This window comes from Carettochelys insculpta, chromosome 5, assembly GCF_033958435.1.
Source record: "Carettochelys insculpta isolate YL-2023 chromosome 5, ASM3395843v1, whole genome shotgun sequence".
Classification (NCBI taxonomy): Eukaryota; Metazoa; Chordata; order Testudines; family Carettochelyidae; genus Carettochelys; species Carettochelys insculpta.
In genome coordinates, this window is record NC_134141.1 from 107,521,288 (window position 1) to 107,549,146 (window position 27,859).

General features: G+C 42.8%; 1 protein-coding gene across 2 annotated transcripts in view; it reads left to right on the top strand.

The window, feature by feature from the left end:
• GOLPH3 (golgi phosphoprotein 3) overlaps nt 1-27,418 on the top strand; it is a 48,546-nt gene extending 21,128 nt beyond the window's left edge. The window contains exons 2-4 of one of the 2 annotated variants that reach the window (XM_074995706.1): nt 8,973-9,104; nt 16,331-16,445; nt 25,462-27,418. In XM_074995706.1, the coding sequence (XP_074851807.1) occupies nt 8,973-9,104; nt 16,331-16,445; nt 25,462-25,907 (693 nt within the window). In that variant the 3' untranslated portion in view covers nt 25,908-27,418. The remainder of the gene's footprint in view (nt 1-8,972; nt 9,105-16,330; nt 16,446-25,461) is intronic. The other variant, XM_074995707.1, reaches the window with a different exon arrangement.
• Nucleotides 27,419-27,859: the final 441 nt, after the last annotated feature.

The window sequence follows — 27,859 nt, forward strand, 5'->3', positions numbered from 1 at the left end:
TGCTTTATAGTCTGTATGGTGTTATCACTGATTTTTGTATCTTTGTTCTTCTGCTGGCACTGTCCCTTTACAGCTGCGCTTTGGCTTACAAATATTCCAAACCATTCACTTCTGTGTTGGAGCTGTGAAATAATGCTGGCAAGAATAGGTCAGATTTAATTTTATAAAACCGTAGTGAAATGCTAGATCACAGTGAAGGTAGTGGTGAAGAAAAGGTTCTGATTAGAACACATTTAGCATTTTGGGTGAGGAGACAGATGGGAACATTTATGGGAAAAGTCCTATTTATCTAGCTAAATGTTTAATATGTCCATTGCAGTGGTATTTGAGCACAGTTTTATGGAGATGTGCAGTTACTTCAATATATTGGTTTTTTGCTTTCAGAAATTGAAATGCTTTCATCAGGAGACAGGTTATCTAAAGGAAACATAATTTTTTTGTTCAAATGATGCTGTCAGATTCCTGTTATTGGTTGTGGGGTGACCCTGGTTTCCCAACCTCCTCTGCTCCCACTCTCCACAAAAAACCCTAAACTAAGCTAAACTGACTGCATTACCTTAAATAATGTTTGTTGTCAGCACATGTGGTTGTAAACAAGGGATTTTCTGCTCTGGGAACAAAAGTGGCCATATAAAATCTGTTGTCTCAGAAAACATATTACGACAGTGGTATTCAAAACAAAATTTAGCAGTTGTCCCACGCCGCCTCCTCTTCCCCCTCCCCCCCCCCCCCACAAGCCAGGCACCTGCTGCCCCCCAGGCCGGAACACCGCTCCGTGCGAACTGCTAGTGAGTTGTCAGAGCTGTCCTGCTGCCTCAAGCTGCCCTGTGCTGTGTGAGCCACCCCGCGACCCTGAGCAAGCTGCAGGAGGAGCCGTCTCTGCTGCCATGTGCTTGTCCCATCAACAAGCCACTTTGTCACACTACACTGTCCAATTTGCCACATGTCGCAAACAAGCAGCATATTGGACACTGCAGCATTAGGATTTCCAATTTCTATTGAAGAACTTCTGGGAGTGACAATGGACTGAAGATGCAGCCCACTAGAACTATTAACTACCACAAGTTACAGCGGGGTGGCCAGCCCGTGGCTCTCGAGCCACATGAGGCTCTTTGACCCTTTAAATGTGGCTCCTCCTCAGAGCCATGCGCTAGGAGTGCCATCTGCTGCTCTGCACACACGTCCCACCAGTTGATGGGAGAAACGCATGGCAGCGGCCCTGGGGTGGTGACAGTGGTTCTGGTGAGTCACTGGCATAGAGTTAGAGCAGGGGGGAAGGAAGGGGGAGAGCTGGGGTGCCTGGCTCAGGGGCAGGGGGGGCATTGAGTTAGAGACGGGGGGAGAGGTTGGGGCTCAGCAGGGTTAAGCCTGGGGCCAGGTGGGGAAGGTTGGGGCTCAGAGGGGTTAATCCTGGGGATGGGGGAGGATTTGTGGGATGAGGACAAAGCTTGGGGCTATAGGGCAGAATTTGGGGGCTGAGGCAGGTAAAAACTGGAGATGAGGGTAACAACTTTCTCACTGGTACAAATCACCATGTGCGCGCTGTTCTTAAAATGGGGTGACAAAAAGTACGGGTTGACGTAATTTATTGAGGACTGTCTCCTACTCATGTGCATTGTGGCTCTTGAAGGATTGATTTTTGTAACTGAATTTGAAAAATGGCTCTTCTCGGTGTTTCAGTTGCAGACCCCTGATCTATGTTTTTTCCTTTATTGGGGGTGGGCACGAGGTTATAGATTGGACCGTCTTGTTAACAGCCTAATATTACCTTATTTTAGTGTGGCTGGTGGAGATGCGACCCTGTATTTCCAAGCTTATGGCTGTTCCCGGTCTTTAGCCAAAGCCCTTAGCTTAAGAACAAGTCTTCAGACTGTCACAGTGACAGAAGGCACATACACATGAAGACTGTGATTTTAATTCTTTGTTTTTATACCCCTTTAGCTAGGTAAATGATCACAATACACCTACATTCTTAAAGTATAGGCTTTTGCAGGAATATCTGTATCCTAACAGTTCTCATCTCCTGACCAGTCATTTTCCTGTTACCTAAGCATAAAAGAAATTTCTACAATGCCCTTAAAACTATTAATACTAACATAAGACCCTTGGTGTGTTCAAAATTGCTACTAGTTCTGATGATTTAAATCCTCATTATTCTTAGAGTAGCTTAAGTGTGACGATGTGCAGTCATCAGTAGAACTTTATTTCTGTGGATACAGAAATGCTTGCTACTTCAAATTTGGGATATACAAGAAACCAGTTAACTGGTGGGCTTTAGCTGACCTTAACTGTTAACTCCAATTTCCCTCCCTGCCAAAAGCATGCCAGTGGGAGCAGCCCCAGCTATGCCGCTGCCGACCACAAGGAGGGACCTTGGTAGGCTAGTTAAATTATATAATTTTAATCCTTTAACTGGTAACTTTTTAAACAATATTTACATTCCTACTTTAAATTTTACATTGGTAAAACTTTTTTTAATGCAGAGACCAAGACTGTCTGTCATTGTTCTTTCTAACTTTTTTGTAAAACTGCCAACAAGAAGTCCTCAACTTGAAAAGTCAGAGACTTCTAACCAAAATGGTAATTAAATGCACTATGAAGTTCGGTGTGCCTGGAAGGGTGACTGTCTTGGTGTCTTTAAGAATTCAGGATGTCTCAGCTCTTAAACCTTTGCAGTGTGCATCAGGTGGATGACTGATGATGATTTTTAATTTATTTTTGCTCCATGCTTTTGTAAAGGTCAGTTCAGTCACAGAGGATGTGGCCCATTATCAGCAGCTAATGTGGAGGTGTGAACATCAAGAGAGGAGAGAATGGGAGTGGCTGGACAATCACAAAAGCAGTTTCTTCTCTCTTGATGTTCACACCTCCATGTTAGCTATTGATAATGAGCCACATCCTCCATGACTGAATCAACCATGTCAACTCTGGCCCTCCTCTTGACTGGGATTCCCTCCTTTTCATGAGCCTATAAATTCAGATTCTCCTCTGGAACCTGCACTCATGCATCAGACGAAGCGAGTCTTTGCCCACGAAAGCTTATGCTCCAAAATATCTGTTCATCTATAAGGTACCACAAGACTTCTTGTTTTTGAAGACACAGACTAACTTGGCTACCCATCTGATAATTATTAAATAAAGTGAAGTAGCCAAGGAATAGAAAAATAGAAACTTTTAACATGAGGGTTAGACCCTGCTAGAGAGGGGGAAAAGGCACCTCAGGCCAGCAGCCTGAGCTAGGGAAGCAGCTAGTGCACCAATGCAAGCGAAAGCACTGCAGTCAAGTAGCGAGAGTCGGCTGATCTGATTGCCATTGTGCTGGCAAGGTTTAAAAACAACCCTCCCAGTCAAGCACGGATGGGGGAGAGTGAGAGAGGTGGTGAAAGTGAGAGAGGTGGTGGAGTTTGGAGAGCTGTTGAGGACATAAGGTGAAGACAAAATAGGTAAGAGGTCCAGGGAGTGCTTGCAAAGAGTGCTCCCCTCCCACACTTAGGCTGACAGCCCTGGCTTTGGGAGGGGCGGAAAAGAGACTGACCAACCTCTCAGAGCAATAGAGGTGGTACTGCCTAAGCCCTTCAGTTGGAGGCAGAACCAGGGGACCAGAGCAGGACCACGGGGCACCTTGCCATATATGCCTCAATTTTTATAGCTCTTAGAGGAAGGAAAGTAAAAGTAGTAAGATTTTGGAAATTAAGCATAAAGTAGTCTGAATAAATGTCTTTGTGAATGTCTTTAAACAAAACATATACAAAAACAAATAGTCATTAAACTTGTGCTTTACAATCTTATAAATTTGTAGGATTCCTTGGTAAATATTTTTGAAGCACTGTCTATATATATGCCATTTTAGTTTCTGGGACTGAACGATGTTTTTGTTTCTTTATTGCTTGCTCACTTTCAGGGAGATTATTTAAGCTTGCTCTAAAGAAAGGAGCTGATCTTGTTTTCTCAGGAAGCTATCTTGATTATTACCTGAGTACTAGAGGCTGAAATAGCACAAGAGGTGCATGAATACAGATTACTGCCACCTCTGTTTTTGGTCTACATTAAGCTATCTTGGAACCTGAGTCTAGTTCTTAAAGAATCATACAAGCTGTAGAAACTGCCATCATATTTGGAGTTCCTTAACTTCCTCATAGGTGTTCTCAGAGAGCGGCAGTTAAATAAGCTCCTTAAGTCAGGGACTTTTTCATATAAGGTATGTAAAGCACTGTATACATGCTTCAAAAATAATGGCCATTATATTTTTATGTGAAATTATAGATAGAGAATTTTTGTGCGGTCTCCCTTATATATTTTAAACTGAATTCTGGCAAGTAAACGTCTGGATTCTTATAGAATCATATATAATTTGTAATCTTTCAGTACTTACGGATAAACATTGCTTGTAGTAGAACAATGCATATTCTATAGAGCCCAGCACTGGTGCTAGCAACAGAAGCCTTTGAGTAACTTCCAGCTTAAACTATGGCCTTCTCAGTGATAAACATGTTCATGTTAGAATTGCCTGCCATTGATACCAGTGTGGCTACTCTTCTGGGGGGGATCAAAGGTAAGAGCGCACTGTTATTTTTTGACACGTTAGTGAGGTTAAAACACTTTCAAACAGTGCCCTGCTTATCCTAAAGCATCCATGGTAGTTACCACCAGGAGAGCTACACTAATGATAGTGGTGAAACATGCTAGGAACACAGTCTGACATGGATGCAGCATGCACTAGAGAGGAAATAGAACAGGAAACTTTAGCAGGTATTTTCTTCCCTCTTTGTTATTCATAGCTGCAGTAGAGAAGAAGTGTCCCCTAATGCCCTGCTTGGTCAAGAGTGGCTCTGAACTGGAAGCAGCAGAGAGACTGCCACTGGCCAAGCAGAGTCTGGGTGGGGGTAGTCAGAGAAAGAGGCAAGGTGGGTGCAGAGCCCCAGGAGTACAGCTCCATGGGAGCTCACTGATCTCTGCGGCAGCCTGGTTGCACTCCCAGTCCCTGCTACCAGCTGCAGGGTTGCACTCCTGTCCCCTGGCAGTAGAGCTCTGCAGCCATCCTGCCTCTTCCCCCAGAGCATTCCTTGTCCCTGCACCCCACCCCCTACTCCCTTACCCCTCTCTCCCTTGCTTTTGGCTCACAGGAAGCTCTGAGAGGGTGCGGGGAGGAGTTGCTGAGTGGGAGCCAGATTTTTCCCTAAGAGCTTTTCCCAGGAGCACCCTGGACCACAGATGGTGCAGAGCTTCAGAAATTTGGACCATAGAGGTCAAACCTATATTTGATCCTGTCTTGGCACAGGCAGCTGATCCTCATGACTTACCAAGATTGCTTCCCGCCTTACCTTTCTATGATTCTAAAAGATGAGTAAATCAAGTACTTCTGGTGAAGGCTGGGAGAGTGGCAAGGATTAGTACTGTGTAATAGAGCTCAATGTGATCTGGGTTGAATTAAAATAATTGTTATAATAGTGACACTTATTCTCGTCCACTTTTACTCCACCCAGAGATTCGAGTTAACCGACTGTTGCTAAATGAGCCCTTCATGCACAAGTTTCTATTATCACGTGTGGTCTTTGCTGTGAACTCAGGTATGACCAGCACGTCTGTCTGAATTCCATCAAAAGCCAAATTAGTGTGGCAAGGTCAAAATGTCCAGATTGTTGTTAGTTTTAGTTATTTATTTATTAAATACTGTTCTTGGAGAGACTATTCATAGCACTGCAATTTGTGCTGTTTGGAACATGGTGTTCCTTAAGTTTTGAGTCAACTGTAAATTCTGTATGAATCGCTCATCAAGAACTAATTAAAAAAGGTGATTTTAAAGGTTTCTAGTCCTCTGGAGAGAGCATAGTTACTTTTGTTAAGACTAAAATCTTTTGAGTTGTCTTTCAAGATCACTTGATTGAAAACTGTTAAATGATTTCTTGCTTAACTAAAACACAGGAGAGTAGTTTTTTGAATTATTGATGAAGTTGAGAAGTTTATATTTGTGGATTAGTGTGGTAATGGTGAAATTAATTTCAATTGATGCAAAAATTAATTTTAATAAATAGAAACAATCAGTGTTTCTAAATAACAATTCTAGGTAAAACACTAGGACTTAAAAGTAAGGAAATATGGATAACCTCATAACTATTTAACTGCCCACATAATAAATACATTTTAATCAAATATAAGGAAAGGCATATTTCACTGTGGCACTTCCTTAACTCTGTTCAGTGGGTTTTATGTGTTAGATTCATTTCAGTATTTTTTTTCCAAAAGATGCCATTCTGTGACAAAAAACTAATCTGAAGTGTTTGAACAGGCCAATAATTCATCTTGTCTAGTATCCTCCTTCTAAGAGTGATTGGGACCATATGTTTCCAACCTTACAGTGGACATGTTAAGGAATAACCTGTCCATAAAAGAAGTTTCTTTCTAGCTCCTCTTATTAGTTAGTGGTTGGCATTTGCTCTTGAGCACGAGTTCTTTTTTCAAGATTAGCTGTTTGTTAAACTGTTCGTAATTACTGTGAGAATATTATATATTTAATTGGATACAATTTACATATACAACCTTAATGTACAGTAAAATCACAAATGTATGCATATGCACATTTTAAACTGGCATAGTGGTGTACATCAATGTATTTGATTCCAGAGTGATACAAAAGCTCATGCTTCATGGTTTAATCCAACCTGTTTTGGGGAGTAGCATGAGACCAGAGGAGACAGATTATTCCACTTCTGGCTATTAAGGAGTTTCTTGCACCTTTCCTTGAAACATTTGGTACTTGCAAGTGTTGATGACAGGATGCTGGACCAAGTGGACCATGGGTGTGATCTCATATGACTTTTTTCTTATATTTATTTGATCGTGATTTTCTTCTTAAGGGTTTTGTTTTGTCCTATGTTTTGTTGCTTTATGGAAAAATAATATTATGTCGTAGTGTTGACAGGTCTATAGTTAAAATTGAGGTTAGTTTTCCATCATATGCCAGAATTTCAACCGTTCCCTAAATTTTCAAAATCATTTTTCTTTGCCTTTAGAATAAATTACAAAATTATTCTGTCTTGAAAGTTGCTAAAATTTGATATTAATTTGAAATACCGTAAGTCAAAATACTTTAGACATAAGCAGTTTTCAAACTGTACGTATTCCTTTAAGTGGTATTGAAGTCATGACAATAACTCAGTCTGTGAGATGTACATAAAATTCACTGTGTCCCTAGCAGTTAGACAGAAAATTTCTTGGATTATTTCTTCCATTTTTCCTGCTTATGCAGAACTGTTTCCTAAACAGAATTGTATAAAGGTCACAGAACCCAAGATAATACTTCAGACTTGCTTTAGTCAATAAAATACCCTTAAATTGCTATCCTTGGGCATACAGTAGGCTTCAAAAATAGTTAACCAGTTTTTATTGAAAACCATGAAATGAATGACTAAGAAAATAATTGACAAATTAGTTTGGAAAACTACTTTATTCAGTGTACTCTTTTCAAGCAGAATGAAATGTTAATATAATTAGAATCTACCAAATTTGTGGCTGAGAAAATTGTGGCATGAGCTGTGAAATCTAGTCTTTTGTATACTTTTTACCTATACTACTGTCCCCTTACTTTTGTGGTGCCTTCAGAGCTAGGTACCCACCCAGCACCTCCCTCTTTCTGTCTGTCAAGTAATGCAGGCAGAGGGAAGAGTGGTGGCTCTTGGCCAGGTTCCCAGATGTTAAGGAGCGCTGGTGTCAGCAGCAGAGATGTAAGGATGGCAGTATTAGTTCCGGTCTATAGCTTTCCAGCTCTGAAGGTAATAAAAAGGTGAGGGTGACAGTATAGCAGTCTGTCAGGAATAGGCTTACAATCTCTCCTTTTGGGTCGGGCCCCTCAGTTAAAGAAACACTTCTGAGAAACCACGCATTTTTGCAGGTTGGTCATGACGTAAATAGAAATTTAGTGGATGTGTTACTTGGCTATTTATGCTGTGACCAACTCACAAAAAAGGTGATTTCTTTGTTTTAAGTATGTCCTTTCATTTGAGCTGGGATTATTTGTTACTGTATCAGTCTGAAAACCAGCACCGTTGGGGCTCGACATTCGCGGGGGTTCGGTGTTGAGAACCCTGCAACTGTTGAATTTCGTGAATAGCATTTTACCCTACGGGGGAGAGAGGAATCTTGACGGGGATCACCTGGCCCCATTGTGGCAGCAGTTGCTGAGGCTGAGCTGCTCCTTCCCTGCCATAGCAGGGCCAGGCAACACCCCTGTCAAAGGGGAGGAAAGGAAAGGCTCAGCCCCAGCAACCGCTGCTGTGGCAGAGCCAGGCAATCACCCTGTCAAGCGGGAGGTAAGGAGTGGCTCAGCTCCAGCAGCTGCTGCTGCTGTGGGACCAGGTGATCCCCCTGTCAAGTGGGGGTGGAGGGAGGAGCCGCGCAGCCCCAGCAGCTGTGGTGAGGCCAGGCGAGCCTCCTGCTCGCGATTAATTAAATTCGTGAATGTTAAAGTCGCAAATGTCGTGACCTTACTGTATTAGTCACTTATCCAGGCTTTCCTGTTCACAAACATAGATGTTATATTAACATTCCTCAGGAAGCATAGATGATGGCGATATTCAGCCAATAGTGTCTAAATTAGACAACAATTAAAAGGCTGATGTCTGAAAAAAAATTATTCCAAAAGGAATTTATTTTTGCTGTTTGTGAAGATGTTTAACATAGCACACGGAAGATACCTAAATAGCTGTTGTTTACTATAGTGTTTGTTTTAATTTTCTAATGCCTCACCACTCGTCAGAGATAGTGAGAAAATAATTAAGCAAATCTGGGATAGGTTCTCTTCCAGATTTTCTGTTCAGGTTGTCAGGTGAAAAATTAATTTTTCTAGGTCTGCAATGTTAGGGAGAAAAAAATTCACCTTTGCCTAAAATTCTGAGTTTTGACTAGAGAAGACAGCAAGCCTTTCTGTTTTCAGCTACAGATGAAAAACTTGCTTAAAGTTGTCTCTTCTTCTGCAGGGTTACACATCTTTTTGGAATGATTGTATTTCCTCTGGGTTGCGTGGCTGTATGTTAATTGAATTGGCATTGAGAGGACGTCTTCAACTGGAAGCATGTGGAATGAGGCGCAAAAGTCTCTTAACAAGAAAGGTAAGAGGAAGAGGCAAACAATCTTATTTTTTGTAGTATTAAAGTGATAGATTACAATCTGAAGAATGGGGGGGGGCGGCTTTTTCTGTAATGAGATATGTTACGTGATCATGGTCAGAGCTCAAATGTGCTGTACGTTATATTACTTCAGCACTGTCCCTACCCTGAAGAACTTTTAAAAGGAGCTAATGAATTTATGTTCATGACTTCAAAATATATAAACATTAGTTCCCCAGTTTAGTAAAATACTTAAGTATGTGCTTAATGTAACACATGATCAGTTTCACCAAAATCAATGGGACTCCTCATGAGCTCTTGAGTTAGGCATGTGCTTTTGTACCTTATTAAATCAGGGCTTTAATTAAGCTAAAAATCTCGGTCAGTCTTTAATCCATCACTTTGTACCTGGATTTTCCAGGTTTTATGTTAAAGTAACTTTTTATGACGATTCCTTCAATACTTAGGAATTACTAATCCTAGCAGTGTTAATGGATATTTATAAAATCGAGTTATTGAAAAGTGGTTAAATGTTGCCTTTTTGCTACAAAATAAATTTGCTTTTCCGGGCAGACTGCCCTGTCCGTCAGTGTTATCTTTTAGTCACCTTCTTAGAGCAGATTTTGAAAACTTTCCAAGCCTTCTTCTGACCTCGTCTACATCTGCAGAATTGGGCCTCTGTTCAGAAAGACACATCTGACCACTGTTAAGTCTAGTCCAGCAGTGTTTAGCCTTGATTAGTTTGCATAGAATGTCTCCCTCCTCTGCCTCCAAGCCTCATGCAGTTTCTTTGGTTTGTCAGACATTCAAGAATATTTGTAAAGGCTATATTTATTCTGGATCCTTTTCTTCCTAGAATTTTGTCCAGTGCTTTAAATGAGTCTAAAAGATGTATTATGTGAAACGAATCTGTGCACAAGTACAAATGGAAATAATAACCAAATAGCCATCTTTCACTTTATTTTGTTAATAGTGCATTAAAGAGAGAGAGAGAGAGAGAGAACTCGGAGTTAAAAGATGCTTCAGTCATAAGTATTCTGTTTTTCTAGTGTTTGCTGCTGTTGAAAGAATACTTTTTAGTTCCTGTATTTCCATCTTTCCGTATGTGGAAGACTTGACCTGAAAAGGATGCAGAAGTCATGCAGTGCTTAAGGAATAACATAGCTAAAAGCCCTACATGCTAGTACTTAAAATGTTCATTCTTTCATATCTCATACTTAAGGGAGCAATTTCCAGGTTGACCTACCTTTTTTTGGAAAAGCCATGCCTTCTTTTTCCATAAGAGTTGAGTCTTTAGCAACTATTTTCGTAAAAAGCATAAAATATCAGCAACCTCCTACTAAAAAGTGTGTAAGAACATCTTGAGGAAAGTGATTCATTTTGCACTTCCAAAAGACTTATACCTGGCAAAAGTATTTAAATCTTGAGGCCTAATGAAACAGAGGGGCTAGTGGATTCAGTTTGTCCATCTTATTTCGAAATGTAACAGATTAAAATCTGGAACAGTCCTCTCACCCCAGCCCACAGTCTGTACAGTTGTGGTGCAGCTGATGTGAAATTCTAGGGAGGAGTAAGGGGATCTGTCACTGCGTGCTATGTAACTTTGGGTGCCTTAAGGCTATGATGCTATGGCTAATAACTACGACAATAACAGCCAGCCCACAAGCCTAAACGCTTCATCCAGACTTCTACCAGCTTAGTGACATTTTGCAGGGTAACCCCACCATTCCTGAGTCTCCACACTCACACATTGTTCTGAATAGTAGCAGAGAGGAAGCCGTGCTAGTCTATACACTATCAAAACAAAAAGCAGTCAAGTAGCACTTTAAAGACTAGCAAAATAGTTTATTAGGTGAGCTTTTGTGGGACAGACCCACTTCTTCCGACCATAGCCGTCCCCGAACAGACTCAATATTTAAGGCACAGAGAACCAAAAACAGTAAGCAAGGAGGACAAATCAGAAAAAGATAATCAAGGTGAGCAAATCAGAGAGTGGAGGGATGGGGGGGAAGGTCAAGAATTAGATTGAGCCAAGTATGCAGACCAGCCCCTATAGTGACTCAGAAAGTTCCCATCATGATTTAAATCATGTGTTAATGTGCCGAATTTGAATATAAAAGCCAGCTCGGCTGTTTCCCTTTCCAGAACGGTGCAATAATTCCTTTTCAGTAACACACATACCTTTAAGTCATTGACAGAATGCCTCATTCCATTAAAATGTTGACTAACTGGTTTGTGGATCTGGAGTGTTTTGATGTCTGTTTTGTGCCCATTGACCCTTTGTCTAAGGGAGTTAGAAGTCTGTCCAATATACAAAGCATCTGGGCATTGTTGGCACATGATGGCATATATGATGTTAGTAGAGGAGCATGAGAAAGTGCCCGTGATTCTGTGAGTAACCTGGTTAGGTCCAGTGATGGTATTTCCAGAGAAGATATGTGGACAAAGCTGGCAGCGGGCTTTGTTGCAAGGAAAGGTTCCAAGACTGGTGTTCCTGGGGTATAGACTGTGGCTGTTAGTGAGGATCCTCATGAGGTTGGGAGGTTGTCTGTAGGAGAGAACAGGCATGTCACCCAGGGCCTTCTGGAGTGTAGCATCCTGATTAAGGATAGGTTGTAGGTCTTCAATAATTCGTTGCAGTGGTCTGAGTTAGGGGCTGTAGGTGATGACCAGTGGTGTTCTGTTCTTGGCTTTTTTGGGCCGATCTTAGAGTAGCTGGTCTCTGGGTATTCGTCTGGCCCTGTCGATTTTGTTTTTTTATTTCTCCTGGTGGGTAATTCAGGCTTATGAATATTTGGTAAAGTTCTTGTAGTTTTTGGTCTCTGTCAGTTGGATCAGAGCAAATGCGATTGTACCTAAGAGCTTGACTGTAAACAATGGATCTAGTCACGTGTGCAGGATGGAAACTAGAAGGGTGTAAATAAGTATAGCGATCAGTAGGTTTTCGGTACAGTGTGGTACTGATCAGGCCACTAACACTAACAGACTAACAAAATAATTTATTAGGTGATGAGCTTTTGTGGTACAGACCCACTTCTTCAGACCATAGCCATACCAGAACAGACTCAATATTTAAGGCATAGAGAACCAAAAATAGTAATCAAGGTTGACAAATCAGAAAAAAAATTATCAAGGTGAGCAAATCAGAGAGCAGAGGGGCGGGAAGCCGGGGGGAGTCAAGAATTAGATTAAGCCAAATATTGAGTCTGTTCTGGTATGGCTATGGTCTGAAGAAGTGGGTCTGTCCCACAAAAGCTCATCACCTAAGAAATTATTTTGTTAGTCTTTAAAGTGCTACTGGACTGCTTTTTGTGTTGATAGTATATAGACTAGCACGGCTTTCTCTCTGTTACTTTTCTAATATTAGCTATCTGTTGCCTCTGAGCAGTTTCCTAGCATCCTGCCAAGTCCTAAAGGAGGATCCAGTATTTACAGATAGCTCCCCACCTGATACTGTCCATGAGTTCTAAGCACAGTATTTGGACCCAGCTGTTCCAGACCTGACTATTTTGGGCCATAGACATAAAAATTCTTGATTTGCCTGATGTGCTCTGAGGATTGGTCAACTTTAAAGCACTTTGAAAATGAAAACTTTTGTGTAAGTTTTACTGATATTGAATAATATGGCTTTTTTTTCCATAATGCCACTGGAATTTTGAGGAGATTCCAAGAAATCTGCATTTAAAATTGTCCTTTGAGAATGTGTCTCATAGATCTGTTGCATGAAATTGTTGCTATTGTTTAAATACACTAAAAATGAGTAATGCAATTCTTCTGCATGATGCCTTTAATATAGGATATGAAATGAGAAATGGGCTACATGTTTTTTGCATTTTATGTTAAAAAAAAAATTGTCACCAGATGGCAGCAAATCTTTCCATTTGCAACCGAAAGAGCATGAGTTGCAGCTGGTGGAAGACTACAAAGAAACTTTGAATAAGTTACCTGCTGAAATGTCAGTTCTAAAAGTTGAAGTGCAGTAAAGCTAAATAACAAAGGTTACTTTGGGTCAGTGGTGGACGAAGTTCTTTTCCCCCAAAACATTAATTTTCTGTTGCCCACATGCAGGGTTGCCAGATTCTGTTGGCGCCTATCTGTTTAGGTTTTTTCCCTGATTATACTAAAGTGAGACACACAAAAAGCAAGGGCATGTGAAGTGAGGTGTGTGTTGATTGCACACAACATTGTGGCTATGTCCTATTCCAGGGATTTGTCAGCAGACGTTTGTGTTGGACGATATTTGACGACAAAACTTCTGTTGACAGAGTGGCCAGGTAGCCTGGCGCTTTCTCAACAAAACTACCACCCAGAACAACCACAGCCAGGGTTGCAGGTCACTCCTTCCTTCCTGGAGTTCGTGCTAGAGCCCTGCAGAGAGAGCTGCTTAAAGGGACCCCTCTGCACAGCCAGTCTCTGACCCTGCTATGAGCTTGCCTACCCCGATGTGGCACAGCAGAGCTCTCCCAGCACCTGCTGTGCTTGCCCTGCATTAGGGGACGACATAACCTGTCCCTGGGTGCCATGCCACCAGAGTTGCCCCATGGCCCATGATGGCTCCACACTGATCTGCTGCTGCTGAACTGAGGGTGAGCCAAAGAGCACCTTTGGGGATATCCCCTTGGGTGTGAGACCTCCCCACCCACCCACACGGTGTGCAGGCGGCTCTGGAGGCACTGCACCAGTTCTGACTGGTGGGACCAGCTCGTCATGAAGTAGTGGGATGACCAGCAGTGACTCCAGATATTTTGCATGTGGAAGGTCACCTTGCTGAAGCTCTGCACTTGGGTTGCCCCTGCTCTCCAGGGACAGGACACACAGCTGCAGCCTGCATCCCTGTGGAGAAGAGGGTTACAATCACCCTCTGGAAGCTCTCACCCCCCAACAGATACTGGTCAGTGGGCAACCAGTTCGGCATGGGGGAAGTCTACCATTGGGGTCCTCCTCATGGAAGTAATGCAGTTTTGGGCAGCTGTCCCATCATGGGGGTGGGGACATCCCGCCAAACGGGGACCCTCAGGAAGCAGGGTCGGGGGGTGTGAGGGATGGGGTTGGAGTGGGGGGAAGTCCCACCTGGGGGACCATGCCATTACGCCCTCACACAGCCTTGCATCTGGGGGCGTGGCCTCATGGTGGGGTGCCTGGAGAGCTTCAGGGAAGAGGAGGGGTTCACCCCCGTCCTGGGGCCCGGGTACTCCCTCCCTCAGTCCCTGTTGTGTGTGTTCAGTTTCCCTGACCCCGACAGTCTAACTGCCAAGGGGAGTGTCCAGCCAGAGGGGTCCCCTCATGGGTGGTGGGTGGGCCAGGAGCAGCCTTGTCCTCCCCGGGGCCCACACACACACCTATGGCTTGTGGCGCTGCCCACGGAAGCGGGTGGTGCCTCACACCTGCAGGCATGTCCATGTGCCAGGTGCTGCACTCCTTGGTATGTCTGGGGTCAGGCCAGCACCCTCCCTCCTTCCCCCTGGGGCTTGAGGCTTGCCTGGCCTCCTTTAAGCCTGGCAGCAACATGCTTCCCGTGCGTGAGGGGTGTGTGCTGGGTCTGGGTGGCACATACTGCCACTGCACATGGTTCCATGTGCTGGGTCTGCAAAGTGAGGTCCTAGCCAAGTGAGGCTTGCAGCACACCCCGTCTGCGCCCTCCTCCCATGCTCTGGGGGGCGTGACCCATGGGATACTCACTGGAGGGACCCTTGCCCACTTCCTGGGAGGTGGCCTGGCTGCCTGGGGCCAGTCCAGGGTGATGACCAGGCTGCTGCCCTCCAAGTCTGGCTCCAGTGGCTCCTGCTGCTGTGAGGAGGGGCAGGCTCAAGCCCAGTAGTGAGGCTCAGGCCAGGGGGTGATGTGTCTCCCCTCTCCAGGTTGGTATGCTCCTCCCTGTAGTAGGGGCATGTTGGTGGTCCTGCCCCTGAGCGTTGGGCAGCATCCTGGCCCCACATGTACCCCTGGCAGAGCTCTATTACTTTCACCCTGACTTGCTCCAGGGTGCAGCAGGGGTGGCCACGTTCAGCCAGGGTGGTGACCATGCAGCCATAAGTCTCTATGTTCTGGCATTTGGCCCTGGGGCTTGCAGAGTTTCCTTCTTGGCCCAGAGATCTAGGAGGGCCTCAATCTCTGGGCTGCACCAGGACAGGTGCGCCTCTTGGAGACTTGGGGAGGGTCCTGGGAGCCCTGCGGCTGCTCCTGGGGCAGGTCTCATGCTTCCTCCTGCTCTGCCATGGGGACAACACTGACTAGAAAGGTGTGGCTGTGGTGAGGGTGGTTTCACGCCAGATGGTAGCTCTGTTGCTCACACACTTTCAGCTTCTTGCCATGGTGTTCCTGGGCTGCCACAGCTTTAAGAAGTGCCAGAGACAGGAACCATAGAGTGCCGCATGCTGTGAACAAGGTGTCTGCCAGGGCACCTGGGTGGCCTACTGGAGGCCTTTTCTGTCGACAGAACCCCACTGGAATGTCCAGACCAGCGTTTTGTCAACTGGTCCCTGTTAACAGCGGCGTTCTTCATGCCAAGCGGGGTACAGATATCGACAAAAGCGCTGCGTGCTTTTGACTTACTCTTGACAGAACACACTTCACAATCTGGACGCTCTGCGGGTTTTGTTGACAAAATAGCCATTTTGTCGACAAAACCCTGCGTGTGAGAACTGTGTGCTCCTTCCGCGTCCAAGCAAATGTCTGCTATGGTTTATAAGCAAATCCTGCAAATTCTACGCAAGCAAGCACAGGTATCAAGACTGCCCTGTCCCAGGAGACTTTGTTAGGACAGTTTGTTAGACTTTGTTAGGCCCACTCACTTGCCTAGGTTGCCCAGTGCTGGTTTAGAAGGGCTGACTAATGAGGGATTCTTTCTGCATAATGTTGCAAATACTGTTCTTTACTTTGAAAAGTCTGTCTATAAATGACTCTACTAAAAAGTACTGGTAATTTTTGACCAGTAGAAGTACAAACTGAAAGTCACAGGATAAGGTGAGACGATGTTTTAAATAAAGCTGTACTGCAGGTTCTTCAGACAGAGGAAATTGTTTGGGTTTATAAATTGGATTTAAATTATTTCACCGAGAACGTTCCTGACCAAGATGTAATGCGCAGCATTGAGAATTGCTGAACCAAATGTAATCGTGTTGTGTCATATTAAGAGGCATTTTCCATTTTTTATCCCACACGTTTCAGGTGTATAAAATAGGATGAAAATATGGAGGGTAGATGTAACTTTTTCTTTTACTTGTCATCAGGTGATGTGCAAATCAGATGCTCCAACAGGGGATGTTCTGCTTGATGAAGCTCTGAAGCACATTAAGGAAACACAGCCTCCTGAAACTGTACAGAACTGGATTGAACTGCTTAGTGGTAAGATATTGACGTAGAATTTTAATGTGTTTAAAAAGATAATTCTCATTGACTGTTGTCCCTGGATTAGGGAAATGTTGTCAGCTTTTTGGCAAAGTGACTGATCCTTGGTATGTCGTAGCACAGATCGGAATGTGGCCAGTAGGACAATACAAATAGCTGTTGGTATTGGCTTAATTAGATAGAAGGGATCCAGATGTAATATTTGGGGGTACTATTTGCCTGGTATGTCAGATTTTGAGGACTATTAAGCCAAAATATTTGGGACCAAAATATGTCCTCCAAGACATGGCAGTTGTTGCCAATAGCACAAGCCTTCTTCAACAAGATGTGAGAGCCTTTCCATTCATGTGGAAGGAGGAATAGTTTCAGTTTAGGTTACTTTTTTCTAGGAGTTTACTGTTCACGTCCTCCAGAGATCTTGGCCACCTCCTCCAGTGAAGAAGTGATGAGGACCTGATACTTCAAATTTAAAACATATAAATTGGCAATTTTATAAATTAAAACAAGCCTACACCTTTCTTTACATTTGCTTAAGAATTCATCATTCACAGAAGCTTATAAATTACTTTGAAATTTGACTAATCAGAATAGTCCTAATCTCCTCAGAATGAAGGATGCCAATTGATTTATTTGGTCACAATTGCCTCGATTTTAATATCACTGTAAACTTCACTGCCTCATTGCTTACCTCGTTTTCCTGATCGTTTACAAGTATGTTGGACAGTAGTGGTTCCAGCACAGATCCTTGGGGGATCCCACTGCTGTTACCTGATGTACCTGTTATTTTGGGATGTGCTCATTTATTAGGGTTACTGTTACCATCGGGGGGGGAAAAAGAGGTGATAATTATCAGTGTGCTGCTTGAGTTACTTGTGTTCTCATATGGGCTATGTCTGCACGTGCCCCAAACTTCGAAACGGCCACGCAAATGGCCATTTCGAAGTTTACTAATGAAGCGCTGAAATGCATATTCAGTGCTTCATTAGCATGCGGGCGGCCGCGGCACTTCAAAATTGACGCGCCTCGCCGCCGCGCGTCTCGTCCAGACGGGGCTCCTTTTCGAAAGGACGCCACCTACTTCGAAGTCCCCTTATTCCCATCAGCTCATAGGAATAAGGGGACTTCGAAGTAGGCGGCGTCCTTTCAAAACGGAGCCCCGTCTGGACGAGACGTGTGGCGGTGAGGCGCGTCAATTTTGAAGTGCCGCGGCCGCCCGCATGCTAATGAAGCACTGAATATGCATTTCAGCGCTTCATTAGTAAACTTCGAAAGGGCCATTTGCGTGGCCGTTTCGAAGTTTGGGGCATGTGTAGACACGGCCATGGAGCTTTTTTTCTCTCTTCTGCCAGTTTCCTCCCAATGGAGCTACCCTCCAATGTCTGGGTTCCCCAGGTGTGGGTTCTTTCCAGCTTAGAATCCAATACCTCGCTCTCTCTCTCTCACCTACCCACCCACACACACCACCCAAAAGCATGCCTGAGAGGACTGGTTAGATCAGCACTCAACAGCTGATCCCTGATGTGTCCCAGGTCTCAGCAGGCTGAGTTGCACAGCAGTGCTGAGTTGTGGCCCTCATGTGCCTTTGGGCTCAATGGACTGGGCTGAAACAGCTCTTTAAGATGCCACTCTCATATGTCCCCAGCTTCAGCACCTCCATACGCCTACTGTCACACCTCAACTGATCTGCTAGTAACCCACATGTTGAGCAAACCCCACAGGCTTTTTGGGCACTACAGGGATCTTCAGCTTAGATACATGGCATGTTATTGCAGAGTGAGAGGGGGAAGCCAAAACAATACCCCCAAGGGATGCCAGAGGGGGGGAAGGTGAAGGGAGAAGCAACCAGCTTAACTATGAAAGTTATTTATTTGCAGGTAGTAGCTATACAAGGGAACAAGGGGAGTCAAGGAAACAAAACAGTTACAATATTAAATCTAACTTAAATCTGAGCACAGCTTGAAAACCATAACTGATCACATAAGGCTGGGTCAGGAGGCTATACTGAGAGAGAGACTCTCACCACTCTATGAAGCTTGAACTGATTAGGGTTCCCAGATGGTAGTGGTGGTCCAGAGTGTTGGAGACAGGCAGAGCAGAGTCCCCAGCACAATCAATATGGAGAAGATGAAATCCCTGTGGAACTGGTGCAGAGTTTAGATCCACGCATTAGAACACTTTACTTGGGCACGTGTAAGGGTTTTTGTAGGGGAAAAGTCAGTGGTTCAAGAAGGAACACTGGGTTTGTTTATGGGTAAACAGATGGTTCAAAGAAGTATTCTAAAGTTGTTGTGTTTAGGCTAGACAATAGAAACTGATTATTTCTGGATCTGAGTGCTGTTTTTTTGCGGGAGCTCATAATGCAGGTAAGCAGTTTCAGTATTTTGGATATCAGTAGAGGATTTTGTTTTTACTGAAATTTGGTCTGATAATTACTGATCTGAGCATGGGCAGGCATGGGTTAATTAGCATGTGAAGAGATTTCTCATCAGGCCGTGCCTCCCTGTGTTCTGTATCCCAGAATTCAGTGCAGTTTGTGTTTTTGTCCATTGTGTACACTAATGAAGCTGTCTTCTCTCCCATCTCCGATGCGGATGAGGCTAGAGATGGTTCCTTAATCCAGACACCGTTGTTGGTGGATTTAGGCATGTCCCCCTCTGCCCATGTGTATTGTCTTTTGTTCAAGCTAAGACCCCAGGTGGGGTGGTTGTCTTCCATTAGTGTTAAGCCCTTGTTCCCAAAAACACAGAGCTGGTAGATAACACTGCTTGCCCTCTCCATTGTGAAAAGTTACCGTTTATTCCTACCCTTTGTTTTCTGTCTTTTAACTAGTCACTCTTATCCCATGACTGCTAACTTTGCTTAAGAGCCTTGTGTAGGGACCTTGCCAGACTTTCTGAAAGTCCAACTAAACTCAGTGTTTCCTGTGGCTCACCCTTGTCCGCATGCTTATTGACAACATCAAAGAATTCTGAAACGTCAATGAGGTGTGATTTCCTTTTACAAAAGTCATGTTCACCCTCCCTCAACATGTTGTATTCATCTACATATCTCATAATCCCGTTTTTTGCCATAGTTTCATCCAATTTTTGTTGTATGGAAATTGATCTTTCTAGTCTGTAATTGCCAGGATCACCTCAAGCTTTTTTTACAAGTTGGAATCGCATTAGCTATCCTCCAGTCATCTAGGAAAGAGGCTGATTTAAGTGATAGGTTAGTTTATTTTCCGAGTTCCTTTGGACCTCAAGTGAATACCATTTGATCCTCGGTACTTATTACTGTTAAATTTACTAGTTTGCTCCAAAATCTCCTCACATGACACCTGATTCTGGAACAGTCCTTCAGATTTGTTCCTAAAAAAAATGGCTTATATGTGGGAATCTCTCTCATCCTCTGCTTTGAAGACTCATCAAAGAATTAATGTAGCTTCTCTGCAATGACCTTATTTTCCTTGAGTGCTCCTTTAGCATCTTGATTGTCCAGTGGCGGTATTTTGTTTGGCAGGCTTTCTGCTTTCGATGTTGTGCTTTTTTTTTTTTTGGTTTGGTTTTTTTTGTTGTTTTTTACTGTGAGGTTTTTCTTTTCTTTTGCTAGTAGCTTTTCTAACTTGTTTTTTGGCCTGCCTAGTTTTATGCTCAGACACTTGACTTTCCACAGTTTATGCTTTTTTGTTTTCTTCTTTGACTTCTGATTTTTAAAGTATATTTTTGCCTGTGCCTGTTTTTCTGTGCTTAGGAACAATGGCAGTCTTTTGATTTTCTTACTTTTTTTTTTTTTTAATTTGAGGTGTGCATTTCATCTGAGCTTCTATTGTGATGTTTTAAAAATAGTTTCCATGCAGCTTGCAGGCATTTTAGTCTTGTGACTGTTCCTTTTAATTTCTGCTTAACTACTGTGCTGCATTTCTTTCCCTCCCCCACCCCAAAAAAAATGTTAAATTTAATTACATTATGGCTTTTTTTATCGAAGCAGGTTAGCTATATTTACCTCTTGGACCAGAACTTGTCTCATACGTAAGAATAAAAAAAAGCTTTGTAGCTTTTTCAGCTCCCAGTTGGTTTCTTAATTTTGAATGAAATAGTCCGTGTCAAGACAATATTCTCTTTGCGCTGGCTGCTAGCAAATTGAAATGAAAAGTAAGGCAAAAGCTTCTCTGCACAGCAAAAACTAAAAGTACTTATATTTGTAAAACATTTGCTCTATTATAAAGACTAAAAATACTACTTATTGCACTACATAATGTTGTCACATATTTTTAAAACTTGAATGGACCTTAAACATTATTTTCTCCATGATTGTGTGTGTTAATTAAAAATCAGCAGTCTCCAGCTTAATAAAATTTGAGCAGGGCTTATTGATGCATCATATTTTGTTTTTTAAAATTATTTTACTAAATTATAGTAAAATTTTGCCTTGACATATTGTTGTCAGAATTTCAGTTTAAAACAGATAGATGTTGAACAAAGAAAAATGTATTTATATTTAATGTATTTGATTTTATTAATCTATTTTTTATCCTTCCTGTTTGTCTGTTACGTCACACAGAATGCAAATTAAATGCAGCTGTTCTTAAATGGATTGCAGCTGTTGAACAGTACAGAGCAACACTGTCTAGTTTAGAAAAAGGGTGGAGAAAATTACTGTGTTCCGTGGTAAATATAACATGACTTCAGTCCAGGCAGAGTAAAGTTATGGCACTAAAATCACTGTTCCCGTTAGATTTTTTCCCCTCCCTTGTGTGGGTGAACAAATAATTTAATCAATAGTTAGATCAGAATGGAGTCTAATTCCCTCCTTTTCTTACGAGTATATACCTTCCTTCCTTCACTCATTTTCTTTTTACTGATTCACTTTTTCTCTTGTGTCATTTCATACCTCACGTGCATTATCGCTGTCCAGAGCCAGATTAACTCTTCTAGAGACCTGGGGCGATTGGATTTTGTGGGACCACCCCCAGGCTCTGCGGTATGGCCAAAAATAAGGTATTCAGAATGTGGGAGGGAGCTCAAGGCTGGGGCAGAGATTGGGCTGGAGAGGGTGTGTTTTAGGGATGGGCTTGGGCTGGAGGGCATGGAGTGCAGGAGGGGGTTCCAAGCTGGGGCCCAGGGGTTTGGAGTGTGGGAGTGGGTTCAGGGCAGGAGTGGGGGTGGGAATTTAATGTTGGTGGGCAGGGGGCTCAGGACTGGGACATTGTTGAGATGCAGGGAACTTACCTGGGGTGGCACAGGCCACCGGGGACGGGGGAGAAGGGAGGAGCAGGTGACTCTGTGCACTGCCCTGAACTCATCTGCAGGCACCACCCCTGCAGTTCCCACTGGAAATGATTCCTGGCCAATGGGAGCTGTGGGGGGCGGAGCCTGCAGGCAAGGAAAATGCAGCTGCTGGTGGTTGCAGCTCCAGTCCTGTGAGGGGGACAGCAGAGTGCAGATCTGCATCTTCTCCCCCCACACCCACAAAAAGATCAGCTTTTTTGGTGGCCCATAGATCTTTTTGCAGGGCCCCCTTTAGCCCAGGGCCCTGGGCTACAGCGCCTACTCTAAAGCCCCTTTCTTAATCTGGCCCTATCACTGTCACTAGTCTTTCCTTCTCTTGTTTCCTGTGCTTGAATTAGGGGACAGGAAAAGAAAGAAGCGGCAAAACAGCTTTATGTTTCAGTGGGAATTCTGGTTAATAGCCCTTTAATCTTGCAAATATTTCTACAGGTGGTAAAAACATTTGCTTTTCTTATCCAAAATACAGTGTCCATATTAGCACACTTCCCTTTTTCTCACGCTAGCATATTAGGTCAGTACTGATTCAAAGGTCACATAACGTGTCACCTATGCGCTGGGTATTCCTCTAGGTTTCATCCATATTTTGACATGATGAGCTTTCAGTTTAAGGTGGCATGGCTGAAAGCTGTATCAGTACTCTTTTTATGCTTTTATTTGGTAGATAGTTTTGGGTAGGATTGGGGGCTCACTGGTTTAGAGAACTATTTTGAAGAACAGTACACTCATCCCTCACTATACGAGCACAATTGGTTCCTAACTTTTTGCTTGTAGGCGAAAACTTGTAAGAGGGACACTAAATTCCTACTAGAATACGTGTAAAAGTCTCTGATTGGTTCCACATGCTTGGAGTGGCAGCAGGTGGCGCTGCTTTTGAAAGGTAAGTGAACCTGGGATTTGGGGGGGGTTAAAGGCTGGGGGCAGTTTGCGGACGTGAGTAGGAGGGAGGGTTAAAACATTGTGGAGGGTTGGATCTACGGGGAGAGGCGGGGGGGCAGGGTTCAGGCTGCTGCAGGTTGGGTCTGCGGGGCTGGCAGGGGGTTTAAGGCAGCAATGGTTTAGGTGCGTCGGGGCAGCGATGGGTTTAAGTTGCGGCGGTTCGGGTGTGTGTGTGGGGGGCCGGGTTAAGTTTCAGTGGTTCATGTGCCCAGAGCCAGCGGGGGGTTTAAGTTTCAGCAGTTCAGGTGCATGGGGCTGGTGCGGGGCTTTATGTTTTGGCGGTTTGGGTGCGCGGGGCCAGCAGGGAGCTTTAAGTTTCGGTGGTTTGGGTGCGCGGGATGGGTGGGGGGTTTACATTTTGGTGATTTGGTTGCACGTGGCTGGTGGGGGGATTTCAGTTTTAGTAGTTGAGGTGCACGGGGCTGGCGGGAGGTTTGTTTCAGCGGTTCGGGTGCATGGGGTTGGTGGGGGGTTTACATTTTGGTGATGCAGGTGCGCGGGGCCGGCAGGAGGGTTTAAGTTTTGGCAGTTTAGTGTCAGAGGGGCCAGCAGGGGGGGGGTCCGGCTGCAGCAGGTTGGAGCCGCGGGGAGGGGGTAAATCTCGTATTAGCGGGGAGAGTTCACTTGTCCAGTGGAAAAAAAGGTAGGTGTATGTGTCCCTCGTTTAAGCGAGTACTCGTAAATAAAGTACTCTTTTCACCAGGGATAAGCGTATTTGGATTTTTAAATAGACTTAACACAGTTTTTTTTTTTAGTGTTTTGGCTGAAGAGTTTTCCTGGGAAAATGCCAATCTAATCTTAAATTAGTGCAATGTAAAGTCTGAGACAGAGATTCTACTTAAGAGGGTTGCTTATGAGATCTTTCAGAGAGAACTATGCTTGATCTGCAAATTAGAAAATTTTGAGGCCACATTTAACAAGCAGGCATGGTTCTAAAGTGATCCATAGGGAAAACAGCCTACAGAATATGCACCACGCTTATGTCAGAAGACCTAGTGCTTCTGAAAATGCTGCAAATATGCCTGTATCTCTAGTAGTGCTGTTTTGTGTAGTTTAAGGGCTTGGACACAAGGTGTCACCAAACTGTGAACTGAAATGTGAACTGAAGGAGGCAGATGGGTGGGGGATGTTAAGTGTCTCTTCCACCCCATACACCCCTCCTTCAGTTCATGTATTTGATTTTTCAATTTTTAGTGCAAATTTTTTGGACCTCTGTACTATGTATCTGGGTCTGGACTGGAATCCTATAGATCTGAAGAAGTGGGTTTGTCCCACAAAAGCTCATCACCTAATAAATCATTTTGTTAGTTTTTAATGTGCTACATGACTGCTGTTTCATTTTGTTTGAATACAGGCTAACACATCTACGTCTCTGTTACTACAGAACTACATCTGAGTAGTACAGACACCCAAAAGAGCAAGGAAACAAGTAACTCATATTCTCTGTTTATTTTCTCTTACCATGATCCATTATTTAGGCACTGTTTCAGGACCCACTTGAGGAAACCATATTGAATCAGGCAGGGCTAGTACAGAGCCCTGTGTCATCCACTAGGTAATAATGTGCATGCTGAAGGAGTCACATTCACAGAATCTTTGAGTCACACTATAAAGGTTTAGTCAAGTTTTGATTACAAAAGCAGTTTACTGCATATGCATGTGCAACACTCTGTGCTTCCTTGATATGTTCTGAAGGAGCTACACCACTCCCGATAATTTAAACATTTTAGAGAGAGAGAGTGTGTGGGGGGAGGTGTTTACAAAATGGTGTTTTCAGAGGCCTGTAACTTGTCCCATGAAAATATTTGTCATAGAAATGTATGAAACCACTTACAAAGAGAGCCGTTTCTGGCCAACTTTTTAACTTTCATTTCCTTGCTGGCTTTTCAAAATAATTTTTTTTATATATATAAAAAATCAGGGAAATGTCTGGGGGTTTTTTTTTCTTTCATTCTTTCAAAAATTCAGCTTCAATAGACTAGATATAAAATTTAAGAAGATTACGTGGGATTAAAAACAAGTGTTAAATTGAAATGGTTGGAAGTCTTAGCTATAGCAGTAGCCAATGCTGTAAAACTCCACACTTATTTACATGGATTTACCTGAAAAATTTAAGTGTTTTACTTTACCTTAATTTTTTGTTTCCCTTTAGCAATGTGTTTGGAAATGTCTTTCCTTATTTTGTGTTACCATCATAATTTTCTTCAGGCATTGCAAGAAGACTTATTAGAAGGTGATGGGCGCCATTAGCTCAGATTTGTCTATACACAGGAAAATAGATATAAACATAACCAGTTGCAACCATGAAAAGCATATCTGGGATAAGAATCAGCATTAGTACAAGTTTGTGGCAGAAAGAATGGCACTGGCAGAAAATAACAATTTCCCAGCCTTTTCAAGTATCAGTGCTGGACAAGTGGGAAAGATTATAAAAGCTCTTTGTTTACTGAGAATTATTTTTATTCATTGTTTTCCTCTTCTCCACTTTCCCTGGCTTCCTTATAAAGTGACAACAAATATATAGTTGCAAGCTGTGATTACTTTGTTACATTTCACCTTCAGTAGAGTGAAAATGAGCCAACTATATGTTTGATGTGAGTTTGAGCACTCAGAAGTTGTTTGGGGAGGCATTCTTATATTTCATTTGCCTAATCCTGTATTTGCTGGCCAGAGGTTAGAAGAGAGCTACCAGTGTGTGGCATCTTTCTGCATAAAGTCTTTGTGTTCATTAAAGCCTTTATATCTGCATTACAGAAAAAAGTAAGAAATTGTCCACGGCGAGGTCAGAGCTAAACCTTGATTAACAGTTGGTCTTTATCTGTTTTTAGGTGAGACATGGAATCCGTTAAAATTGCACTACCAGTTACGAAACGTGCGTGAACGTTTAGCTAAAAACCTAGTGGAAAAAGGTGTATTGACAACAGAGAAACAGAACTTCCTTCTTTTTGACATGACTACCCACCCTCTCACCAACAACAATATCAAACAGCGCCTCATCAAGAAAGTTCAAGAAGCAGTTCTTGACAAATGGGTGAATGACCCTCACCGCATGGACAAGCGCTTGCTGGCCCTCATTTACTTAGCCCATGCTTCAGATGTCCTTGAGAACGCTTTTGCTCCACTACTGGATGAGCAGTATGATTTAGCCTCAAAGAGAGTGCGGCAGCTTCTGGATTTAGACCCTGAAGTCGAATGTCTAAAGGCCAACACAAATGAGGTCCTGTGGGCTGTTGTAGCGGCTTTCACAAAATAACTGCAATCATATTGAAGTGTTCTTCTTCTCTCTCCTTTATGTAAACCAGTTGTTTCTCTTCTATTGACTATTCATGTTTTCTGTAATTTGTACCTTCTCACATGATGAATCAGCTCTTGTTTCACAGGAATGATAGGTGTTGTATTTCCCTTCCCTTTGTGTATCTGTATATGGATTCTGCTGGTACAAGAGACCTTCCCGTTTAAAAAATAATTGCTGCCATATTGGCATTCCATTTCCTATTAAATTACAGTTAACTTGAAATTCTTAGTTTAATTCATTTTTCACTCTTTGGTTGCTGGAATGGTTTAACTTGGAAAGCACCTCAAAAAAGAAATGTGCATGCAGAGTTGGTTGGATCACCGAGTCTCAGCTGATGCAGATGTGTACACATCAGTAGCATCCTGTTGTGCAGTCCACACAGAAGTCACAAAAGGCCTTTTCAGTCACCAAAGTTAAATACTAGTGTCTGTCAGGACATTTGAAGTATAGACGTTGGCTCAAATGTTATTCACAAAATTGTTTTAAATTTAGAATAGCCATTAAACATCTTCATAAATAGTTAATGTAAAACACCCCACAGTTTTTACCTCTTTGGTAAATCTCTTGGGTACTTATATTTTGTTATATTAAACTCTGAATTACAAGGCTAGTGTAGAAAGGTCCAGTTGTTTCACAAAACAGTTTTGGGATGGGATACATTCCTTTATATTCTGTATATAGTTTGAACTGTATATTAACAGCCCCCCATCTTTGCATTTTTCAAGATTTAATTAGTTGTACACCTGTGCCCCTTACTTGCTTTCAGCCATTGTCATGTGATGAAAAGACAGGCCTCTTACAAAGAGCATGTGTGTGAACTCTGTTCCTAATGTCTGTGGAGCTGTACCATCCAGGAACAACTCAGCCTATGCATTGCCTTTTATACTTGTTGTGTGGAGAGGAGATCAGTTGCTGTCACTGTTTGTTTATATTATTTCTGTATGGAAGAGGCTTGTGACCAGTACAGATCTTGAGTGCAGTTTTTAATTTTGTTTGTACACAAGTTAATGTTTGTCTCTTAAATGTCATAATCTACTTACACTTAAAAAATCAAATGTCAAACCTAGGAGGTCTTGCATGTAAACAGTTAGCAAGTAATGACTACAGCGCAGATGAGTAAGAGTTCTGTAATGGGAAGCTCTACTATGTTAATTATTTTATATACAATTATGTTGATTAGCACAATGTAAAAATATAAACTTTGGCTTTTTAAAGTTTATTACCTCTTTACCACTGCTTATCTGCCACTGGTTTCACAGTGTAAATATTATGCATTGAGCAAATTAAACTTTTTTTTTTCTCATAACATGCATACTAATATTGGGGCTTACAGGTGTTTAGAAACTTTTTGGTTAACATTCAGAGCAAAAATACTAAGTGGTGTATAACTGTAGAATTGAAGTTTAAGGGATCCCTAATCTGTATACTAGCTTTTTACCTACAGTAAATAAACTATGATCTTGAAAGTGCCTGAAACAGAGCAAGCATGTCATTTGTATTTTGTGTTGAAAGTTTTAGATGATATCCCATTTGTTGGAGATTTCTTCTCATGTTCTGAATGAAATATAGAATTGTTATTGCCACTGTTGGTGTCTTCTCTGTTCTGCAGATTTGGGTGACCAGTGTGAGACAGTCTAAGCCTGTGTAATAGGGAGCAGTTAAGTGTTACTGGTGGACCTCTTCCACTTAGGGCCAGGCTGAAAAGTAATGCTCTCAAACAGGGCCTCCAGTTTTATACCCACAGTTGACTTTGGATCACTGATAGCTGATTTTTCAAATACAGTCAAGTAATTGTCTAATGACCTCAATTCATGGCATCTGTAATTTGTACGAAATTAATTGAACCTGGTATTTTAAAATGTAGCCCTAAATGTTTAATAGCACCTTTGCAGCTTCTAAGTGCTGTTTAG